The sequence below is a fragment of the Vicia villosa genome, unplaced genomic scaffold (assembly GCF_029867415.1).
Source record: "Vicia villosa cultivar HV-30 ecotype Madison, WI unplaced genomic scaffold, Vvil1.0 scaffold8, whole genome shotgun sequence".
NCBI lineage: Eukaryota > Viridiplantae > Streptophyta > Magnoliopsida > Fabales > Fabaceae > Vicia > Vicia villosa.
This window is the reverse complement of record NW_026706811.1, coordinates 174,060-196,715: the sequence shown is the minus strand read 5'-3', so window position 1 is coordinate 196,715 and position 22,656 is coordinate 174,060. Positions and strand designations below refer to the sequence as shown.

At 34.4% G+C, this 22,656-nt stretch overlaps 2 protein-coding genes across 17 annotated transcripts; both read right to left on the bottom strand.

The window, feature by feature from the left end:
- Nucleotides 1-5,808: 5,808 nt before the first annotated feature.
- Nucleotides 5,809-15,266, bottom strand: LOC131643263 (putative pentatricopeptide repeat-containing protein At1g26500). 16 transcript variants are annotated; one of them, XM_058913427.1, is made up of 10 exons: nt 12,733-13,720; nt 11,315-12,636; nt 11,071-11,206; nt 10,889-10,982; nt 10,589-10,808; nt 9,360-9,800; nt 9,134-9,246; nt 8,978-9,049; nt 8,694-8,863; nt 5,809-8,361 (listed from the first exon to the last, which is right to left on the bottom strand). In XM_058913427.1, the coding sequence occupies exon 10, from the start codon at nt 7,880-7,882 to the stop codon at nt 6,143-6,145; it is 1,740 nt and encodes a 579-aa protein (XP_058769410.1). In that variant the 5' UTR covers nt 7,883-8,361; nt 8,694-8,863; nt 8,978-9,049; nt 9,134-9,246; nt 9,360-9,800; nt 10,589-10,808; nt 10,889-10,982; nt 11,071-11,206; nt 11,315-12,636; nt 12,733-13,720; the 3' UTR covers nt 5,809-6,142. The 16 variants fall into 16 exon arrangements, with proteins under 16 accessions (XP_058769410.1, XP_058769413.1, XP_058769402.1 ...); XM_058913430.1 differs by lacking the exon at nt 9,134-9,246 and having other exon boundaries at nt 9,360-9,426; nt 9,552-9,800; XM_058913419.1 differs by having other exon boundaries at nt 9,134-9,800.
- A 2,987-nt stretch (nt 15,267-18,253) lies between these two features.
- LOC131643218 (uncharacterized) lies at nt 18,254-20,401 on the bottom strand. Its single transcript, XM_058913374.1, has 5 exons — nt 19,827-20,401; nt 19,607-19,727; nt 19,234-19,524; nt 19,080-19,151; nt 18,254-18,838 (listed from the first exon to the last, which is right to left on the bottom strand). Exons 1-5 carry the CDS (start codon nt 20,399-20,401, stop codon nt 18,254-18,256), a joined length of 1,644 nt encoding a protein of 547 aa, XP_058769357.1.
- Nucleotides 20,402-22,656: the final 2,255 nt, after the last annotated feature.

The following is a 22,656-nucleotide window of genomic DNA, read 5'->3' as shown; positions in this document are numbered from 1 at the left end:
ATTTTAAAAATATTTATTTTTATTTTCATTAATTGTAAAAAAATGTAATAATGCGTGCGTTAAGAAGTATTTTGACCGAATTACCCGTGCGTTCACACAGTACTGGTGTGTTATCCTGTGTTTACACAGATCTTGACCTGGTGACCCGTGCATTTACACGATACTGGTGTGTTACCCGTGCGTTCACACTTATTTTGGAGTGATTATTCGGGCGCTCACGCGGTACTGATGTGTTACTCGTGCACTCGCACTGTACTGGTGTGTTACACGTGCGTTCGCACGGTATCGGTATCAAAAATAATTTCAAAATAAAAAATTAGATACAAAAATAAATGAAAAAACAACACATTTTTATCGTGTTTGAATTCATACATTATTTTAAATATGTTTATATTTATTTTATTTAATTGTACAGTTTCATGTGGACCGCAGATGTTACCAGTTTATCGTGAGAATTCAAACAAATTAAAATAATTAAATAATTATTTAAAAATAAAGAAGAAAAAAAAAGAAAAAATAGTCAAAGATAAATATAAAAGTTAATTAAAACTAATATTTAAATGAAAGACATATTTTTTAAATAAAAACAAAATTGTATCAATTTTTCAAATTTAAAAAGAAAAACATCAATAATATATACTATAATTATTCATATATTATCTTATAAATTATTGTAATTTTAAATTAAAAATAATTACAAAATAAAAATATTAAATACATAAATAATTAACAAACAACACATATTTATCGTGTTTGAATCCATACATTATTTTAAATATATTTATTTTTATTTTATTTTATTGTACAAAAAAATGTATTAACCCACGCGTTCACACAAACTTTGACCTGGTTACCTGTTCGTTTGCATGGTACTGATGTGTTATCCGTTCTAGTTACCCGTGAGTTCACACGCTACTAGTGTAATACCCAGGCGTTCACATAGATTTTAGTCTGGTTACCCGTGCGTTCACATAGTATTGGTGTGTTATCCTCGCGTTCACACGAGTAATGGTGTCGTACGTTCGCTTTTGTTTTTAAAATATAATAAAAAAAATAACATATATGAATGAAGTGAAGAGCAAAATTTGTTTTTTAAATATAATATGACATCTTGATTCTCTCTTTTAAATTTAGTTTTTAGTGACAACTTAAAGCAAATCATATTCAAAGAAATGAAAAAAAGTTATTTTTATTATAACTCTAAAGGAAAGTCATATAGAAAAAATATAATATAGAGCACGTTTAGACTTATAAAAGATTTGCATAGTAGACTAAAAATATCTAAGAATGATGCATCCTTTTATTAATATGCTAGTGTTAAAGCTCATCTTTGGTAGTCACCTTCGAAGCATAGGCTAAAAATCTTTCTCATGATATGATTTTTTTAGTCCTCTAAATATTTGTCTGAAAGTACTATAGGAAAAAAACAAAAAAAACTTAATAACTGAAGAAACATTTCGAATATATTCAGTTAAAATTTAATATTATATGTACTAATATTTAGTTACCATATTAAAAAGATAACAATTAAAATTATTCTCAAATAGCACAATCCTTGATGAAACAATAAAAATAAATTGAATCAATGATTAATTTTATATGTATTAATATTGAATTTTTTTATATATATATATATAGAGATTTTTTCTTTACCCACCTCCCTATGGGGGGTCACCCCAGCGAAAAAACCCAAACTACCCCTGCTTCGGAAATGAACTTCCGAAGCTCTTTTTTTTTTAAAAAATTTCCTTAATTCGGAAGTTCATCTCCGAAAACACCTCATGGGGGGTGCGTTCGGAGATGAACATCCGAAAACACCTCATGGGGGTGAATTCGGAAGCTCATTTCCGAATTATGCTGTGTTTTTTTTTTATGTTTTTTCTTAAACAGTCTCGCATTTTAATTAAACGCAAACGCCAAATAAAATATGCGACATATAATTTGGTTGCCATTTTTTTTCAATCACATCCGAATCATTTTCCATCTTTACTCTTTTTCTATACTCACACATTTTATTTCTGTTCTCTTTGAGTTCGGCCCTGATCTTCATCGAGAGCCTTACTGCCGAAGTTACGAATTGGGAAGGAAAATTCAAGTTCGTGCTAATCATTTTCAGTTACGGTCAATTGGGAAGATAAAAGTGGTGTAGATCCTTATCAGCCACTCGCAACTGAATATGATTAGCACAAACTTGAATTTCCCTGTCTGATTCGTGCTGGTTGGTTGCCATTTTTTTTCAATCACATCCGAATCATTCTCCATCTTTACTCTTTTTCTATACTCACACATTTTATTTCTGTTCTCTTTGAGTTCGGCTCTGATCTTCATCGAGAGCCTTACTGCCGAAGTTACGAATTGGGAAGGAAAATTCAAGTTCGTGCTAATCATTTTCAGTTACGGTCAATTGGGAAGATAAAAGTGGTGTAGATCCTTATCAGCCACTCGCAACTGAATATGATTAGCACAAACTTGAATTTCCCTGTTTGATTCGTGCTGGTTGGTTGCCTGACATGTTCCTGTAAACAATTGAAATCGATTAATATGCGAGACAAAATAAAAAACAAAAAAATTTGAACTTCTGATACATTTCGGAAGTTCATTTCCGAAAACTGGGATGGAGGTGTTTTCGGAAATGAACTTCCGAAACACCCCTTCGCAGAACTTCTCTGCAGCCTCCAATGGCAGACCCCTAAACCAAACAACAAACTTATTTCTACACATTCTAAACATCCTAAATATCAGTATAAACCTAACCTAATACAATTTTTGCTATTTGTAAACACCTTAATATACATTTTAATCATAGATCTAAAAATCAAAATGCTTACCAATTGAATGGATTGGAGGACTTTTGAATGTAATAGAGCAAGTAGATGGAGGCTTTGAGGTAGCTTGGAACTGGTTTGCACAAAAATCTCTTGGGGTGTGAGTTTGGAAGAAATTTAGGGTAAATGATTTGGGGGAGGGGGCTGTTTTGCTTAATCTGAAAAACGCAGAATATTTCGGAAATGAACTTCCGAAATGGTGTTTTCGGAAGTGTATTTCCGAAATAAGTCAAATTTAAAAAAAAAAAAAGACGCTTTCGGAGATGCATCTCCGAAAACACCTTTTCCTTGCATTTCGGAAGTTCATTTCCGAAGTCAGGGGTATTCTGGGTTTTTCACCAGAGGTGAGCTAGAAGGTTGGGAGGTGGCCAAAGAATTTTCCTATATAGATCTCCCATGGTTTGTAATTGCTGCAATATAAAGGTATCCCATAGCCAATGGTATATTATATATGTAAAATAAGGATTAACTATGAATTTGTGATACATTTTCTTAAGAACATTATCCAATATAAGCTCATTGGATTGTTGATATGTGGCATTTATCTCCTAACAAAATCAATAACCTTGTGGCATGTCCAATTAATATTTGTGTTGGTATTAGATCCTATAAATGAGGTGTTTTGTAAAATGTGTTGAAAAGGAAAATGCTAGATATGATCATTGTATAGAGTCCAATACACATTATAGTTGGTTTGTCTATACTCTACATTCTTACATTTACAACTTGAGGAGGTATATGCATCTTTTGCGTTCCCCACTATGCTCCCCCACAGTTCTTATTTATTTAGCCTTTAACTGCATGTTCTATTGTATGTAGTTAGTTAGTTCAACACATTTAGGGGTGTACATGGATCAATAATCAAACCAAATTGAACCATATATATGGTTTGGTTTGGATCTTAAAACTATTTTATAAAAACTGGTTTATTTTTTTAAAATCGGTTTACATATGATTTGGTTTGGTTCTAAACCGGTTTTTCACAAAAACCAGTTTTACCAAAAAAACCGGTTTTAAACCGGTTCTCTCAAAAACCAATTTTAAAACCAGTTTTATAAAAAATATAGAATTGGATGAAATAGAATTATACTTCATGAATCATGACTAAATTGATGGTTTATCAGTGTCAATTTCAAGTCACAAGAAAACCCATTCCTGTGCAAATTGGTGGCATAAAAAGATAAAGAAAAGTAGGTCAAACCAAAATTATAGATGAAAAGTTGTTAAGAACATACAGTGAGAGAAAGAGAAGGCTCAACAGAAGAACCACTAGGAAGTGTAAGCGGAATACTCAAATCAAAATCTTTCTGATCAATCACAGATTCAAACTGTAAGGGTTTAGCCCCTTTTGAAAATATTGAATACAGAGAAAATGTAGACAATTGGAGAAATATATCTTTGTATAGAATTCACTTGAAACAATACAATAGAAATTAAGTGAATACAAATGCAAATTGACAAATTAAGGAACTAGGAGAAAGATAAAAGAAGATTAAGTATAGGCAAAATACCCTTTTTCGCCCCTTAACTTTACCTCGGGGTCCATTTTGATCCTTTAATTTTTATAACGTTCAAATAGACCCTTTATCTATCAAAAAGGTGACACGTTAGTCCTTTCCGTCTATTTATGCAAACGGACGTTAAAGAGTGTATACGTGACATTTGACATGTATGTGTTTTGCACGCGTGGCAGGTTACGTGTCATATGTTATTACCAAGTTCCAGAAAATTCTAAAAATTATTCACAAAAATTTATGTACACAATGGTTCGAACCAAAGACACTATGGTTATTATAACACTTTACCATACCACTAGACCATGTTCAACTTTCTTGTTCTGAGTTGCTTTTGTAACTTATTTAACTAATGCAACCATTTTATAATTCTCACCCTAAAAAATCTGCATTATTATTATTATGGGGTTAATGGTGGTGCACTGACAGTGTAAAAAAGTTTTACACTGTCATCCAATGAGAATATATCATTCTGCCATGTCATCTCAGTAATTTAAAAATAACAGTATGACTTGGTAGGATACATGGTCGTGATTGGTTGACAGTGTAAAACTTTTTTACACTGTCAGTGCATGACCCATTTTCTCTATTATTATTATTATTACAATTATTACTACTACTATTATTATTATTATTAATATAATTACTATTACAATTATTATTATTATTATTATTATTGCTATTACAATTATTACTATTATTATTATTATTAATATAAGTATTACTATTATTATTATTAGTATTATTATCACTATTATTATTATTTCTATTATTAGAATTTTTGAATAATAATATGCATAAATTAATATATCAATGTAACTGCTAGTGTGACAATATGCAGAAAACTATACCCATAGGCCAGATCATGATTATTAATAATGAACACGGTGCATGTGTATAGCGTAAGCGCATTATAGAGACATTTTCTTTTTAAATTTCATTTAAATATTTTTTATAAAACTATTATTATTAGAGTCTAAAGGTAGTGCACTGACAGTGTAAACAAACTTTACACATACATTCAATCAAAATCCTTACACTTGCCATGTCATATTAATTTTTTTAAATTAAAATTGTGTTTTAATTAGATGCATGGTTGTGATTGGTTGACAGTGTAAAAATATTTTACACTGTCGGTGCATATCTCTTTTTCTCTTATTATTATTCCAAAATTCTAATAATAGAAATAATAATAATAATAGTAGTAATAATAATAATAATAATAGTAGTAATAATAATAATAGTAATAATAATAGTAATAATAATAATTGTAATAATAATAATTGTAATAATTGTAATAGTAATAATAATAATAATAATAATAGTGCAGATTTTTTAGGGTGATTGAGATAAAATGGTTGCAGTAGTTAAATTAGTTAAAGAAGAAATTAAAAACAACAAAATTGTACATGGCCTAGTGGTATAGTAAAATGTGTATTAACCATAATGTCTTTGGTTCAAACCTTGGTGTGGACAAATTTTGTGAATAATTTTTAGAATTTTCTGGAACTTGGTAATAACATATGCCACGTAACCTGCCACGCATGCAAAACACGTACATGTCAAATGCCACGTATACACTCTTTAACTTTTTAAAAATTAAAGGACCAAAGTGGACCCCGACATAAAGATAAGGGACGAAAAAGGGTATTTTGCCTTAAGTATAAGACTTAATCATTACTCTCAAGAGAGTACCAAAGGGGAGAGAGAGAGGAGTGATTCATCAATTTTCTTCCATGCCTTTGTTTCCAATCAATGCTCCATTTTATAGAAGGTTAAGAGTATATTTCCTTAACTCATGGATCAAGTGACACGTGTCCTTTTCTCTAACCATTTTAATGACTCACTTTGATGACATGGCTTTTCTTCAATTTGAGTCATAACATTACTCCCCCCATTAAAATCAACCTTGTCCTCAAGGTTGAAGTTAACAAAATATTGGTGTTGGGTGATAGGAGCAAATCTCCAAGAGACCTTCAAAACAAGTAGTATAGAACTTCTCAATGAACTAGACCAGCCACCTGGATCCCATTGTTGGAATAGTAAAGTTGTTGTGGGAAGGAAAAAATATCCAGTGCCACCATAATCAAATTTCATGGAGTGTTTTCCTTTCATTGTCATCTGCATGTATTCTGAAGTCAAGCTTATAGATATCATGTTGTGACTATTGAAAGGGATAACAAAATGATAAGAGGGCAGGACACATGAATCCATTGCTTCCACCAACACAGTAAAATCAAGAAGTTCTAGCATATGATGTTGTGGACAATAAGAAGACTTTTTGTATTCTCCTCCAACATTTGATTCCAATAACAAGGCCTTATTTGATATATCCAAAACAGAAAAATGTGTGCCTTCCCTTTCCACTTTTGGTGTATCAGTTAGAAGGATATTGGCCAAGTATAGAATAATAGCACATTTCCTGTGTTGCAATTGAAAGAGAGCAATGTTCCAAAAGAAAGTAATTTTCAGAGGCCTTTCTACAAACAACTGGTAGGTGTAAGATACGCTTGGTCCAAAACCAGAGAATCCACTTACAATAGGACAAGCATACAATGAGAGAAGAAACACATTACTAATAACGCTTGTATCTTTAACTGAAAATTTCCTCAACATGTTAATCACTTGAAGAGCGATTGAATTATCAATTTGAGACGGGATTCTAGTTACTACCTCTTGATCCAGTTGGAAAGAGTTGTTGCTTTCGATGATAAGTGGTGGTGAGTCGAGTTGTCTTAGGTAAACCGAGTGTGGTAGCCATGGTGGCGCAAGCGGCGGCGGCGGAACTGGAACTAAGTCCGGTGGATCTGATAGATGATTAGAAGGATTGAAAACCCCTTGGTTTATTATAACTGGAGAGTTGTTTTGCTTTCTATCCATATCGAGCGGTGTCACCTTTGTGTTATACCAATCACGTTCAACATCGGAATCGACGACCGGATGCTCAGAAATGAACGAGTCTGCAAAAGTAATTTTGACATCGACTTTGATACCAACACATGATTCCGGCGTCTTTCTTAGCTTTTGTGTTATTTCTTTTGGTAGATCTACTATTCCACCATTGAAATCAATTGAAGGAGAAAATGATGTCATGATAAAATTCTTCACTTGGACAGATTCATCGCTGACTGAATGTTCATTAATTCCTTCCACGGACAGAAGAATTTCGTCCGAAGTCGAAACCCCATCGCTCGTTGATTTGGTAGCTTCCATCTCCTTTTGCAACAATTTGAGAATTCTAGCACACGACTCTCGTATTTCGCGTGCAGTTTCAGCCATATGCAAATTGTGTTCTCGATTCGATTCAGCCATTGAAGATATGAAGTGAGATGAACATGTCTGTATCGGAGCTTTTTCAATTGAGTTCTGAACACCATGGGAAGAGCTCCCGGAGAAGTATTTGCGTTGCAGGTCAAATTTGGCTTCAATTTGGTCCCATGCTGTATATCCCGGACCGTCCAGATACGCCAATTTTGTCCATTCAGCATTATACTCAGCTTCTGTTTTTTCCCAATGAGCTCCTACTGATGTAGCCCATGCCATGGTGACAATGAAAGCACCAATGTAAGGGTTTAGCCCCTTTTGAAAATATTGAATACAGAGAAAATGTAGACAATTGGAGAAATATATCTTTGTATAGAATTCACTTGAAACAATACAATAGAAATTAAGTGAATACAAATGCAAATTGACAAATTAAGGAACTAGGAGAAAGATAAAAGAAGATTAAGTATAAGACTTAATCATTACTCTCAAGAGAGTACCAAAGGGGAGAGAGAGGAGTGATTCATCAATTTTCTTCCATGCCTTTGTTTCCAATCAATGCTCCATTTTATAGAAGGTTAAGAGTATATTTCCTTAACTCATGGATCAAGTGACACGTGTCCTTTTCTCTAACCATTTTAATGACTCACTTTAATGACATGGCTTTTCTTCAATTTGAGTCATAACACAAACTCAGCTAGATTCAAAGAACATGTTCCCACCACAGGAACCTTACTCTTTGACCTCTGATTCAAACCCTGCAACACAAAATCAATTCAAATCCAATTCATAAAAAAAAAAATCCAAAATTGGTGGAGCGGGCGGAGAGAGAATTGAAATTGAAATAAAATGTGGTACCCATAAACTGATCCACTTCAAAAATATGGGTACCGGTTTTTTTTAAAATTTATTAAATGGGCCACCAATTTTAAAATATAGAATTGAATTGGGCTTTAAATTTTGGTTTTATTTGGATAGTAAATTGGTTTATAGGTATTGGTTTTTTTTCACACCCCTAAACACATTTCCTGGATTTTTGATAAAGTTAGAACTTAAAATTCAATATTTAGCAGGCTAGGAGTTTTCTCACCGTGTTCAATGGTGAATGATGATAATGCATTATGACATGGTTGATAAAAAACCCCTTAGACACTCTTTAAATTAGCAACTAAACACAACTATTGATAGTACAAATAGACCACAAGAAATAAACTTTGAGCATAGTCTATATTGCCATGAATTTCACCACAGATGGAAAGACTGCAAGACAAACAAAGATTAATATTAAACCAAATTGAAAAAACAGAAAGCAGTAAAAAAGAACACCCAGAGACAAATAATCTTGGAGTAAGGCATCCATTTCCAAATACTCACCACCATACCAATTTATAAGAACCAGACACATGTTACTTGAACCCACAACAGATTCTTAACATAGACCAAGCCCTATAATCAATTGCAACCAATAGTTATTTATGATAAGCAAGCTTAACATTTGCAACCAAACCATAAACAGATTATAGACTGTACATTAAAATGGTCATTCCAGATTTCAGTATCCTCCATAGTCAAGTCAGCAAATGCGAACGTAACTTTTATAACAGTTCGACAGTTATTCACCATAGCTCACAAAAGCAAGCAGACTATGAGACACACTCAACAAACACCATATTTCAAAGGTCTTCTTTTCTTAAAAATCGAGTGACTGAGACAGAAAAATAAGAGTTTTTTCGATGAATATATAGATTATGTGTACCATAAATGTATGTTGATTAATAGTGGCACAATCACCAAGAGTGTAGACGTTGTCACACCCTTCCACCCTTAGCCATTCACCAGTCACCAATGCGCACCGGTTAATATGTCATACAAACAATTCAAAGCAAGTAAAATTTGAAAGACTTTATTTGAGACTAACTTTTGGATACAAATTCGGGCATAAACAAACCTGGCCAAGTTGCTTCATAAAATTAACCACTTCAGGATGATCACCAATACCGGTAAAACAAACTACCATCCCATGAGGTAGAGTTACAACTTTATCACTTCCTCTTTCTTTCGATGAGGTTTCTTTTTCACCAACTTTCACAACCGTTGATCCTAATTTGACATCAATTCCATGTCTGATTTAGGCATCAAGAGAGACTTCCTAAGCATTACTATGAACGGGACAACTGTATGGGCAGCAGCAAAACCCCTGCCACCGAAAACGGCACACATAAATGAATCATCAAACTTTCTCTATAGTCGATCATCAAATATCTACACTTAATAATCACGAATCAAGGACAGTGCTAAAAATGTTTATGAATCAAATAATGTTGCTAAAGAGAGGTCTACTGAAACAAAACAACTAATCATGAAATCCTTTAAAATATCCCGTCCATATATTGATCAATCATATAGAACTGACACTTGACGTTGAATCTATGTCGGACACCCGATACGTGTTAGAATGCGACATCAACACATGCAGTTACACTCAAATAAAGTAACTGGTCATGAACTGTTATGATCAAATACAAAAGAAATTATAAGCCCTTTCGAATTGTCGGTCAAACAAACCCACTGATCCATAAGGAAAACAAATTTAACGTGTTATTTCAATTAATGAAATATAGTTCCATTGTTTAATTAAAAAACTCTAAAACAGAAAAAATATTGGTTTCAGGCTGAGTTCCATTGTTTTATCTTATTTTACCATGTCAACCGCAATGGCTGCGACATTGAGAAGAGTAGGTTCGGGACCAGAATGAAACGAATATGAAATCAATGAAGGCTGAACCATGACAACAGAATTAGTAACATTTTCCCGATTTAGAATCATTCTAAAGTAAGCAGTATCATCTGGGCTGTTGTTGAAGAATGAAATATTATATATGATTATATAAGATAGTAAAATGGGTGACAATCGATAATCTATAATAATAAAGAAGTATGTCAAGGTCAATCTATAATAAAGAAGTGCAAGAATGTTAAACATACTTGTAATAGTTAAGAACTGACAACAGAGGCTGGTGTTGGAGTCTTCTTTATATCCCATTTAGCTTGAAATTTTTTTAATACTAATTCATCGTGGAAGATCTCCACCACAGAAGCATTTTGCCAATATGGTTTCCATTTTACTTTGAAGACCATTATCATTTATCTTCTCCAACAAAGTATCTAGGTTCATTTGATATTCAAGGGGATCATTAACACCAGCCTATTTACAAAAATGAGTCAGATTAGTTCATTATCTCTCTCGGGTAAAGTTAAGTATAAATCAAATTCACAGAAATTCACCTCTATCATTGTTGTGCAAAGTTGAGCTGCAGACACTCCCAACAAACAAATGTTGAATGACAATAAGATGGATAAAATCAATTGCAATCTTAACCTATGATAAAAATGTAGTCATTAGATTTCTACAAATCCTCCAAAATTTGAAAGGTTTAATAAATTAGGTATATGAATAAGAGTAAAACCTAAAAATTCCAGCTTCAGTACTATGCCCTTCAGCGCATATAAAAGGAGCAGAATCTCCCTTTGCAACTCTTAGGCATTGATGACAGGCCTGATAATACCAACCATATTGGGATACTTTCAAATGACCAGTTGTAGCTATAGTAACACATAAAGTGTCTGGAAGTTAACACGCATTCATGTAAAAAATTCAAAATAATCCAGAGATTCATGAAAGAAATAAAAAATGAGTTATAGAATTATTACATTTGTAAGTTTTATGATCTGAGAGAAAAGAAGTGCAATAGCCTTGGAGGAAAATTTGTAGTACTCAGTTAGTTGTGAACTTCTAGAGTTTTGTGAACACATGCTTCAATGTTGACTATAAACCTGACTTGAGTTTTCCACCAATAATTAGCGTGGTATCCTAAAATCACACTTGGATTTTCATAACTTTTGGAACACAGTGATCATTCACCTGATCATGCATTAGATAATTCCTTAACTATCATTGATTGATGATAATATATTGAAAGATGAATGAATTGTTACTGTCACAAACGAATACTAATAATTCCGACCTTCAATTGTCATAAATGTATACGAAACAACACAACGGTAATTTACTATAAACCCTGGTACTCATTAACAGAAATCAATTCATGAGCTACATACAAATTCATGGCTGCAAGTGAATAAATTGTTAGAACATATTATAGCTACATACAAATTCATGGCTGCCACTGAAGGGATAAAGTCGAGGAGTTTGCTGAAGTGAATAAATGGTACCTTGGTCGGGTTCACAATACACATACTTCAGAGAAGATCATCTACATGCCCTGGAAGATTAACAAACTATGATAAATCAGGATATATAACAAAAAAACATGATAGGGTTATCTAAACACATTTATGCCAAAATTTAACCCTTTGGCTTGTTTTACATGCTTATTAACCAATCATTTCTTCAATCTTTCAGCATTTATAAATGTGAGTGCGAATGTAAACTTGCTTAGAGCCAAGTGTTGGCCATAGAGAAACTCACAGTGCACCGCATCCAGCACGGCCAAATATTCTGAATGCCGACATAACAGTCATTGCTACACCATCAGCTGCATCTCAAGAACTATCTCCTAATGCTATTGTCATCTTTACCATTTCGGCACCCAATGATGATGATGTCGTAAAAAGTTAAGTAAAAAGTTACAACACTTTTGATAAGAAATTTTCTGAAGTTGATCCCCACTAAGTCGGATTAGAAAATTGTCAGAACTATGCAAATCAAAAATACAACTTTCTCCAACATTATGCAGAATGAGTAGAACAACCAACAAAATTGTAAAAATAGTGAAACACCGACAACATTCAAATTGTTAATTAGACAATAGTACACAATCAAAACCTAAATTGAAGTAAAATATTTCAGATACCTATTTTATTCTCCAGTCCATGGTGTTCCTTTCTTCCCCTCTATACCACCTCCATGTGTAAAGTTCAAACTAAACGGAATTTCATTAGATGAATCCCATTCAGAAAATGCACCACCACTGACCACATATTCATTTGAGAAGCTAGCAACCTCAGCCCAACTGAAAACAGTGGTGTATGGTTAATAACAAAACCTAAAAATTCGTAAACACCAAGTTCAATTACACACGGATCCAAATAATAAAGAAATAACTTACAACTTGTTTAAGTCCAAGTGCTTGTGTTTCATTAACTTTCTCCGAGTAGCGTTCTATTTCATAATCTTCCTGAGTAAGAGATCTAACTGTTCTTATCGCACCAAAGGTTGCCATGGATTATCTCCTGCCTTGCCAACGCACTCCGAGTAAGGAGTCTGTCCAGAATAAGACCGAAAATCAGAACTTTGGTGGGAGCTTTGGATTTCTATAACCTGTGCAAAACAGTCAGCCTGCTAACATCCACGGTGGTACCCAAATTACACAGGAATTGCAATCTATCATAGAAAGATTTGAGCGAAAAACCGTGATTGGAAATCCACCATACGAAAGTGTTGTCCAAATCATGATTGATTCGGTTGCACTGCCTTCAGAATTTCCAGCAAGTCTAAAAGCTGTGCATGTTCTTCTGCAGAAGAGTCATCCTTCACCAAACCAATATGCCAAATCCAAGTGTCCTCATTTCAATAACCAAAATTGAAAATTCTGCCATTAGGCAGTGTTGAGATTGCGAAAATATCCGGGAATAGAACACTGAAAGGAGTTGACCCTAGCCAAAGGGAATTCCAAAATCCAATAACCTTTCCATTGCCGAGCTTGCAAGATATTGACTTGGAGAACCAATTTCTGCTATCCACGTGATGAAAGGTAACAGACTGTAAGTCTCTCCATCAGAGAGATTCACGACGTCCATTAGAAGGAATTGTTGCATTCTGAATTCTGTCTTTAATATTACCGTATCGGAACTCTAACAAATCAGCCCGTAAGGATTCCTTGTCATTCAAAACGCTCCATAGCCACTTGCTAAGGAGAGAGATATTGAAGCTTTCACAATTCTTAATCCCAAGCCCTCCTTCCTTTTAGACTTGCAAATGTCCTCCCAACTTAACCAATTAACCTTCCTTTTTTGGTCACCCCCTCCACATAGAAATGATCTCTGCAACTTTAGTTTTTTTTACAACAATCTGCATAATACTTACATGGCTTGTTTATCATACATTAGTATCTTCGATTATTGGAAATCTATTCCTCCTCCTATCTCTAGTTGCCATCTTCTGTCCATATCTCTCCAATATGTCTGCCAAATCAACTAACCCTACTTCCTTCAACTTTTTCGCTACATCCTCAAACATTACCGCACCTTCCTCATTTGAAAAGTAATGCAAAAACTTGTTATAATCAAACCTCGGCACCTCCATCCCTCTATCCATCACCCTCTCCACATACTTCATAGCTTCCTTCGAATGTCCAACTTTCACCAAACCACCAACAAAAATAGTATCAAAATTCACAAGAGGATCACTCCCTTTCCTCCCTCTCCTCCCCAAATGACCCTGCAGCAACATTATATAAGTATGCATATTCGGTTCGCAACCTCTCTTTATCATCTCCCTAAACACTTGAGTCGCTTCACTTGCTCTTCTCAACTTCAAAAGCCCTTTTATTAATCCATGATAAACACTTATATCCACAACATCAATCTTCTCCACAACTTGATAAGCCTCTCTAACTCTATGTTTTGCTAGAAGCCCATAAACAACATATCCCAACGTCAAACTATCAACCAGAATACCTCTCTCGCACAGTTCATCAAACACTTCATGAGCACGATTCATCATCCCTTTTTTACACAACCACTTAATCACAAGCCTATAAGTCGAAACACCAAGTTCATCCATTCTCTTCAACCTCATCGTTTCAAACAGCTTCAAAGCCTCGCCGAATTGATTAACCTTAAAAAACGTCTCCATAAATTTCTCAACCGCGTCAACATCAGGAACAAAACCTTCATCCACCATCAAATTCCATATCTTAGAAGCTTCAATCAAATCACCCTTTTCACAAAACCCACTAATCAAATGCTTATAACTAACCCCATCAGGTTTAATCCAATCCTTCATCTTGAAAACAACAAACTTTGCTTCCTCAACAAGCTTAACCCTACACATTTCATCAACAACTTTATTCAATCTCTCAACACTATAACCACACCCATTACAATTCATCAAGTGGAAAAACTCCACACACTTTTTCAACTCTCTAGCACCACCAAGAGTCTTCAAAGCAATCACAAAGGTCTTATCATTAGCCAAACGACGAATCGCCGCTTCGTTAAGAAGGTTCCAGAAGAGATCAATGTTGCGAGACTTGGAAACAACATCGAGCATTTTGTTGAAGGAAACAGAGGAGTGAGTGAAAGTTGGGTTTTTTTGTAGTTGCGTGAAAAGGAAGAAACGGTAAACGGGTCGCCATGAGTAAGGGAAATTGTTGCAAACCTGTAGGAAGAATTCGTGGGTGAGTTGGAAGTTGGAAGAGGCGAGTTTTGAGTGGAGACGTGACTCGGGCGAGTTTTGCTGTTGGTAGAGAATGGTGCAGACTCGGAGGAGATCTTGTTGGTTTACCGGTGAAATGGGGTTTGAGAAGTGGCGGCGGAGGGGTTGAACGGTGAGGTTGTTTGTCAATAAAAGTGCGGTGGCTCGTCGGAGAAACATCATAAAAACTTATTTGAAATTTATATTATCATTGTCAATTCTTTTATGTAAATTATAGGAAATTGAAAAATAACATTAACTAAACAAAATTATGTTAAACATAATTTATTAAATGAGAATAATGCTTTAAAAAATACATCAAATACATTTTCTAGAATAATTATATAAAAATAATTTTATAGTATAGAGACAGATTTAGATTTATTTTTAGTTTTATGATATGTTTTTATAGGAAGACAGCAAGACCCATTAGAAATAAAAAAAAATTATTATTATTAGGGGAGGTGTTTTTAGAAGTTATTTATGGACTTTATATTTAATTACGTTTTCTGTTGGCCCATGGCCCTTTAGGGTTCTAGTAAACCCTAACTATATATTGTAAGGTTTACTCTCATTAATGTTATGAAAAAATTTTGAAGTTGTTTTATTATTTCATCCTTAGGAACTTAGATCTAGTTTTATTTTGTTAGCAAATATCTATCATTGGTGCTTTCATCCCTCTTACTCATGGCTCCCCCTAAACCCAACAACCCTTCTTCTAAAGAAATTGTAGAAGAAGCTGTCCACCTAGCCCAACTCCATTTGAGTAATGCTATGCAAGAGACCGAGATGCAAATGGATGAGCGATTCCACGCAGCAGCAACAGATCTAGCGCAACAACTTGGTGAAATCCATACAAGATTTGATAATGAGAAACAAATTGCTGATTCTAGACATGAATCGGTCATGGAAAACCTCCAGTTGCTGTTAGCGCAAAGATTACCACCGAACCCTTCTACTGTTCCGGCCGCTACTGTTCCGGCTGCCAATGTTCATGGCGCTACTCTCTACGACGGCACTGTTCATGATGGTACTATTCATTCTGCAGCTGGTGTTTCAGGTATAACTCAAACCTTTTACTCTATTCCTATGCTCACACAACCCATTCCCCAAGTTGTAACACCTACATACACTCCCCTACGTCACTCATCAACCTTTTCCAATACCCAACAACACCACAACACTACAATACCACCCAGAACTACTGCCGCCCAGCCCCCTCCCCCATTTCCTCCATACCATTCTTCCTCTTCACCTTTTATCCCAAACCAACACTATAATACCCCTTTTACCGCCCACATTCCCTATCACTCAAACACTCAAATTCCACTTCTACCAACTGCCCGCTCCCCCAAACTCTAACTCCCTATGTTTGATGGTTCAAACCCGTTGGATTGGTTGTTTCAAGCTGACCATTTTTTTAGTTTTTACTAGTAGGATACCCGTGCGTTCGCACGGGTACTGGTTTGGGTTGGACCGGATATACCAGATAAATTTCAGGTTTAATTTTAAGTTGAGAAGTATTACATGTAAAATTAAAAGCATATATATCTATCATATAAGAAAATTGATTAGAAATTCCAATAATACCCTGCTACTCATTTAGGCTGCCACATGGATGCTCTCATTGCACTTCTTTCATTTGTTACCTAATGTATAAGCTTTTTCATTACTATTTTTTATTTGCTTTCTACACTATTTTTTGAAACTGATATATCAAAGTCATAATATAATATTAATTATTTTTATTACCTTCCCAATGCAAGATTATCTAACCACATACTCAACCTATATACTACTTCTTACCTTTTCCATTATCTTTCTCAACCCTCTTATCTCTCTTATTCTCACTTCTCTCTCTTTATTTTCTCAATTTTATGCATTTCTTTTACCTTCATATTTTCTTTTATTAATTCTTTTCTAACCTAAATCCTAATCAACTCTTCTATTTTTGTTTGCAAAATATAATATTATTATCCAGTCTCATTAATTTTTAATATTATGTTTTTTTAATCATTTTTTACTTTATTTTGTAATATTATAAACAATAATGACTTAATTTTTTATTTATCATGTTATGCTTTATCATTTTTCACCTTATATTTTCAATTATCTTATTTTTACTATTTTAATCAATATTTTATTATTACATAAAAAGTAAGATATTTAATTTATAATATTTGTTTTCTATATTTGAATCTGATTAAATCTTATAAATGGACTATGTTATTGATTTTTTTATATGATTTTAAAAGATATAATACATTAACTACAATTATGAATAATCTTATTACACATCAAATATGATTCATAAAATTTTAATTTAAATTAACGATAAAATTTGAATTTATTTTTGCAAATATTTTTCTCCATTTTATCTCACAGCCCCTTTGCATTATTATAGTCATATGACAAGCAATCCTCTTTCACGTGATGATGTAGAGTAGGTAGCACTATCACTACAAAAAATGTGCTCTCCAGCGACGTGATTCCCACGCCACAAAAAGGAATATCACGTCACCCCACAAAATTTGCGACGTGAGAGTCTATGTCGCAGGGGAAAGGTGGTAAACTAGTAGTGTCATGGTTTTCACGTCACTATTTAGTGACATGTATATCACGTCGCTATATCCTACACACTATCCAACTCATATTGCTGCCACAACAGGCATGCAGCAGGTTTGCAGGGATGACACAACTAACGGAGAAAATTTGTGGCGTGTTTTGCATGCCACTGATTAGTGACGTGGGAAACATGCCACTACAAAACAAACTTTTTTTTATTTTGCATCTAGCGACGTGATATACATGTCACAAATATAGTGAAATGTAAATCACGTCACTAAGCATAATTCTTTTTAAAAAAAATTAACCTAGCGACGTGATTCACATGTCACTACATTTGTGACATGTAAACCACATCACTAAACAAAATTCTTTTTAATAAAAAAAAACTTAATTATTGTTATTAAAAAAGGTTTTTATTATTAATAAAGAATTATAATTAATATAATAAAATATAAAATATAATTAATAAATAATTTGAATATTAATATTAATAAAATATATTTATTGAATAATATAATAAAATATAAAATATAAGTAATAAACAAAATATAAATTAAAATTTATCATACATCAATTAAAATTTAATATCTTACATCCATTAAAATTAAAATTAAAACTAAAATATAATTAATATTACATAATAATTAAGTATCTCCTGGATCGGGAAAATCATCAAGGTTTAAATCTTCATCATTATCTTGTTGATTTGTCGGTGCACCACCAACTCCAACGTTTCCACCAAACATTTGATTACCGCTTCCATGAAATTGCATAAATAGCCGCATTTGCTCCCCCATCTCCGCTTGCCTCTTGGCCATTATCTCTATTTGTCTTTGTTGCCCCTCCATCTCCGCTTGCCTCTTCGTCATTGCCTCTATTTGTCGTTGTTGCTCCTCTAATTGGGTTTTTAACGCCGTCTCACGTTGCTCTGACTCGCGTCTCGCCTCACTTACCGCCAATTGTCTTATTGTTTCCATCATTTGCGGGGGCAATTGAGCTGGGTGTGACGATCCTTCCCCATCTCTAACTCTTTCAAATAAAATTCTATCACTAGTTCTCAAGCATCCCGCCATACTTCCACCACCAAAAAAACATCCATTAGGACCTTTTCCGCCAATAACTTCATTCCAAATATGAAAATCAACATCTGGATGAAGCAGTTGTCCTTCTATAGGAGTGTATTTCGGATTAGTGACCAAAAATTCTACAAGCAATGTTTGATAATCCTCCTACACATACAATAAAAATATTAAATATAAAACTTAAATTAAATTAACTTAAATAAAATAAAAATCAGTTGTCACGTGATTCTCATGCCACAACTTTAGTTGCCACATGTAAATCATGCTGCAACTTCTTAGTTGCCACGTGAAAATCACGTCACAAAGTTGTCATTAAAATAAAAAAAATATATTCATAATGTAAATTGAATAACTTACCAAAGCTTGCCGTGTACGCTCATCAACATACTCTCCCGACTTTTTTCGTCCGAGTCTCCTTAACTAACTCGACCATGAGTGGTTTTCTCCCCAACCTCTTTTCCTAAAAAATAAAATTAACTTTAATTAAATACATATAATAATTAATCAAAACATAACTTCAATATATAAGTGGTAGTAATTACCATGTGTCGCATATGTTCGTAGGTACTTATACTTCCACCAGCATTAACGTGCCCACCTTTTTCAGATGCCCTCATTTTTTTGGCACTTTCAGACTTAGCTTTAAATTGAGGTGAATCCCAATAGACCAGAAGTTTATCAAGAGTGTCTTTGCCCATCCAAGCGGAATAACTACCATCACGTTCCCAACGCTTTCTAACACGTCGTAAGGTGTCAGAAAGTCTTTTTGATGCTCTGGTGAAAAAGACTTTTTTAACAACCTTCTCGCTCAAAACATCCCATGGGCACTTTTCCTGTTGACATTAAGATAAACAGTTAGAAAATTATAATAATTTTTTTTAAATAAACAATAATTCAAAAACAAATTAATTATACCTTAAATTTTTTAAACCAATCATCTCTATTTGGAACTTCTCCAAATCTCGTCCAAGCATCTTTATACATTTGCTGAATCACATAGCTCACACACTTTGCAGCTGTCCGAGTCGGAGTAAAACTAAACAACAATAATTTGAATTAGAATGCGTTAAATATAAATTTATATTAAAAAAGTAAATGTAAACTTAATTAAAAAAATTATAAATAAGATACTTACTTATTTCCGACAGGCGTAATATAATATCTGCCATCGACGATTTGAATCTCATCCGGATTATCGTCCCCCTGAAGATTATCGCCATCCAACAAAACATCGTCCTCATCCTGCTCAATATCATCCTGATCTGCCTCCACATGATCATCCCCGCCTGGAGGTATATGTGTGGTAGGTGAGGTACGTGATCCCCCTGTCTGCTGGAAGGATGGGGGCACTTGTGTCGGATGTGTGGTGCGAGATCCCCCAGTCTGTTGGAAACCTGGGGGGACCTGTGGTGGAAAGCTAGGTCCAGCACTCTGCTGGTATGAATAACTAGGTCCATCACTTTGCTGGAATGGATAGCTAGGTCCCCTAGTCTGCTGGAATGGATAGTTAGGTCCCCCAGTCTGCTGGAATGAATAACTAGGTGGGCTAATAAAATATGGAGAGGAGAGTAATGGCATAAGAGGTTGAGTGCTGGCCAAAGACATGCGGTCTAGCTGAGTCCGTGGGCGGGGAGATACTGTCGTCTGAGGTGAGTCGCATACCACTACCCTCGGACGTCTACCTTTAGTCTTCTCAGACTGGGGTCGCATTTTACCTATTTATATAGAATACACAATTAATCAAATATATAAATATTCAAACCACACATTTTCATTAATATATATCTTCATTAAAACATTCAATAGATGGTTCATTAGTATAATTACAAACACATGTTCTCATTAATATACATCATTATCATTATCATCATGCTCTTCATCCATATCATTCTCATTATCATCATGCTCTTCATCCATATCATTCTCATCATCTGATGTGATATTCTCATCATGCTCTCCGTCGATATTATCTTCAACCAACAATATAGACGCATCAACTTCATACCCCTCAACTGTTGTATCAGACAAACTTGTAATTTGTTCAACTGCAATCACCTCATTAATTGGTCCAACTTCATCAACTTGGAAAGGAAGATCTTCCACTAGATCGCCACTTTCGATATGGGCCAATGGTTTTGTTTTAATTACAACACAACACCCTCGTTTACGTGGCACAAATGAAGGATAAGGAACATAATAAACTTGCCTAACAACATGTGACATTATGAAAGGGTCATACTCTTTGTACCTTCGGCCCATTTGAATCTCAACAGTACCATATGTCTTGTCTATTTTTGTGTCTTTAGTTGGATCATACCATTCACAATAAAACAAGACAACTTTATTTTCCGAGTCCAAGTAATTGTATTCCAACTCGTAGATATGTTTAACAAAGCCATAGAAGTCATTTTCACCCCCATCTGTAACTCCTTTTACAAATACACCACTGTTTTTGGTTTTTTTTCCCTTAAGTCCAAGTCTCAGTGTGAAATTTATATCCGTTCACGAAATATGTGTGCCATTCGTTTGCGCTTTGATTAGGGCCTTCAGATAAACTTCTCAAATGGGTTATTTCGGGAGTCGGTGTAACAATGCCTGACAATCTCTGTTTGAACCATGTTGGAAATTGATCATGAATGACACTGGATGTTAATTGCACACCGGTACTTTGAAAATAGAAGTTGTTGAATTCCCTAAAAAAACACACTATAAGTTTCAAGGTTATTTTCACACTATAAATAAAATAAAATAGTTGGGTATACTTACTCAAGATATGGTTTAACTTCAATGCAGTTGATCAAGACATGAACATGTGCAGATTGCATTTCTTGTTGGGTCAACCAATGAACAACCTTCTTTCCAGATGGACGACCTGGAAGCCCGAAGACTGATAAGGTGAATTGACTTCTCTCATTAACATTTACAGGATTCCTTATGATTTTTGGAGTAAACACCAAGTTGTTGAAATAATGACTGCAAAAATGTGTTGTCTCTCGATGCAAGTAATATGCACATATTGATCCCTCAACCCTAGCTTTATTTTTCACTGACCGCTTAGAATCACCCATAAACCTTTCAAAGGGATACATCCACCTATAATGAACAGGTCCACCAAGATAAGCTTCATATGCAAGATGCACAGGTAGATGTTCCATGGAGTCAAAAAAACCAGGTGGGAATATTTGTTCCAACTTACAGAGAATGACTGGAATATTTTGGTCCAACTTAATGATGTCATCCACTCTTAAAGTTGACGCACAAATATCTCTAAAGAAATGACTAATTTCCGTTAGTGTATTAATCACATGTTTGGGTAGAGAACCGAACGCAATTGGTACCAGTTGTTCCATAAAAATGTGGCAATCATGACTTTTCATACCATGCAACTTCCCAGTGTTAGCGTCGGCACACCTTGCTAAATTTGAAGAATACCCATCGAGCATCCTCAATTCCTTTAACCATTGACAAACCGCTTTAGCTTCTTGTGAAGTCAGAGTGTAACAAGCCTTGGGTTTTAAAAAATTTCCATTCGGTTGACGCTTCAACTCCAACTCTTTTCGATTACACCACTTTTCCATGTCTTGTCTTGCCTTCTCATTATCTTTTGTTTTGTCTTTAACATTCATCACAGTGTTAAATACATTATCAAAAAAATTCTTCTCAATATGCATAACATCAAGATTATGGCGCAACAAATTATATTTCCAATATGGGAGGTCCCAAAATATACTTCTTTTTGTCCAGTTGTGGTCGACCCCGTATCCTTGAATTCTAAATGCTTTACCAATATCTGTGAATTTTGGAAGTACACAAACTTGTTCCCATATAGCACCTGGTGACAATCGAGGTGGAGGATGATCTCTTACCATTTCGTCTTTTTTGAAATTTGTCTTGTTTTTTCTATAGGTATGATTTCTTGGTAGAAATCTACGGTGACAGTCAAACCACAAGCTCTTCTTCCCTTT

Bases quoted from the DNA above. Each gene is read 5' to 3' on its own strand.
- LOC131643263 (XM_058913420.1), bottom strand. From the start codon at position 7,882: ATGGCATGGGCTACATCAGTAGGAGCTCATTGGGAAAAAACAGAAGCT.
- LOC131643218 (XM_058913374.1), bottom strand. From the start codon at position 20,401: ATGCGACCCCAGTCTGAGAAGACTAAAGGTAGACGTCCGAGGGTAGTG. The intron at 19,728-19,826 runs GTAAGTATCTTA...ATTGTTGTTTAG, and splicing joins ATTACGCCTGTCGGAAATAA to TTTTACTCCGACTCGGACAG. The intron at 19,525-19,606 runs GTATAATTAATT...TAATGTCAACAG, and splicing joins ATTGGTTTAAAAAATTTAAG to GAAAAGTGCCCATGGGATGT.